The 1,733-nt window shown below is 45.9% G+C and overlaps 1 protein-coding gene across 1 annotated transcript in view; it reads left to right on the forward strand.

Annotated features, from left to right (window-relative positions):
• Window positions 1–884, forward strand: part of HSDL2 (hydroxysteroid dehydrogenase like 2) — a 13,718-nt gene extending 12,834 nt beyond the window's left edge. Inside the window, exons 10-11 of the mRNA XM_009573565.1 lie at window positions 187–315; window positions 772–884. Coding sequence (XP_009571860.1) covers window positions 187–315; window positions 772–884 — 242 coding nt within the window. The remainder of the gene's footprint in view (window positions 1–186; window positions 316–771) is intronic.
• Window positions 885–1,733: the final 849 nt, after the last annotated feature.

Below are 1,733 nucleotides of genomic sequence, written 5' to 3' on the forward strand. Positions count from 1 at the left end.
CCCGATATGTGTTGCTGTGGGGCGTCTGCCAGAGGCTAGCTTTGCCTGCACACCGAATGGGGGACAAGCGTACGTAGTATCATGCAACCGCTCCAAATGGACACTGCAGCAGCCGTCGGACAGGAAGGAATAGCGGGGGCACCGCGCTCTTTGCTGCCTTGTCACCTCTTTTCACTGTCTGTTCAGGTGATGATGCAGGCACTTGGTACATTGACCTGAAAACCAAGGGTGGGAGCGCTGGTTTCGGAAAGCCTCCCGTGACGGCTGATGTGGTCATGAGCATGTCGAGCGCCGACTTTGTGAAGATGTTCACAGGTGAGTGACAAAGGCATTTGCCAGGGCGGATGCAGGTACTGGTGCTTAGAAAACCTCCTGCTGATGGGCAAATAGACGGCCTCCTCGCTTTGTGGTCCTGGGGTGGAGGAGCTTTTGGCTTTTTGTGGCTCAGGTGAAAGTGTAGGATAGAACTCCTTGGATTTTCCTGACCTCTTCTCTTCTGTGAACAGGAAGAGCACGAAAGCTTATACTGCTTTTATTAACTAGGTGTTGAAATTTTAGCAGCGCGCATCGCTTCAGAAAGAATCCAGTCAATCTGTTGGGCTTCTGTTCTGCACATCTCTAACCCGTGTTTCCGAAATGGGCACTGCTTTTACAGCAGAACTGGGTAGCAATACAGCTGCTAGGTCTCACTGTAGTAGCATTACATTTTCCTGTGCACAGGCTGTCTCCAGTTCCTTTTCATTTTCTGATGGTTCTGTTTCTTCTTTTTAGGTAAACTAAAGCCAACCCTGGCCTTCATGTCAGGAAAATTAAAGATTAAAGGTAACATGACGCTAGCAATAAAGCTGGAGAAGATGCTGACACAGCTTAACTCTAAACTGTGAGGGGAAACCCTTACTAGTAGAACAGTGGCCTTTCATACATAACTGCAATGCTGTTTTAAAATGGTAGTCCTCATTTTTTTCTGATGCAGTATAATAAGTATAGATAAAATGTGAGATTTTTAGAGAAGAAATAACTGATTAAGACAAGAAGGTGTTTTTCTGTGATTAAACTAATTCCTTCTCAAGAATACATGTATTAGGTTGCAGGTGTTTTCTTTTCTTCTGCTCCTCTGGATCAATGCAGGACACCTGAAGTGAGTTTTTGCTCACATAGTTGCTTGCACACATGTCCCATAAAAAGGGTGGGAGGAACAAATGTCATCCTGCAGATCTGTTTCTGTGATAGAAGTGCCATGCAGAGATTCCTGAGCTGGCTTAGAAGTGGAAGCAATATGGTCAGTTTAGCAAGGCCCAATTACCCCTGGTAAATGAACATCTCATTAGTTTTTTTTTCTTGTTTTCCTGAGTTTATTACCTACACTAGTTCTCATGCCTCTGTCTTGCACTGAGTTAGGCTGCACAGACATACCGAATGGTATGCAAGTTTTCTTTTTGTGCAAAGGTACGCATGCACACACACACACACACACACACTCCCCTGCCCCTGGCTGCCACAGACAAGGTGCTGCCTTCCACAGCACCTTCATGTAGCTTTACAAGGATTAACCTACGTCACTGCAGGCAGCCACTTCCCCTTCCTTTCCTTTGGCTGGTGAGGATGGAAGGTCACTAGTAAAAGCATGCGTGCCCCCACTCTGTAAGTGGACAAGTGCATACATGGTCTGCAACTTTGTGTGACAGCATCCATGAAGCCAGATGCACCAATCTCTTAAAATGTTTATTCAGTGT

The sequence above is a fragment of the Fulmarus glacialis genome, unplaced genomic scaffold (assembly GCF_000690835.1).
Source record: "Fulmarus glacialis isolate BGI_N327 unplaced genomic scaffold, ASM69083v1 scaffold32472, whole genome shotgun sequence".
NCBI lineage: Eukaryota > Metazoa > Chordata > Aves > Procellariiformes > Procellariidae > Fulmarus > Fulmarus glacialis.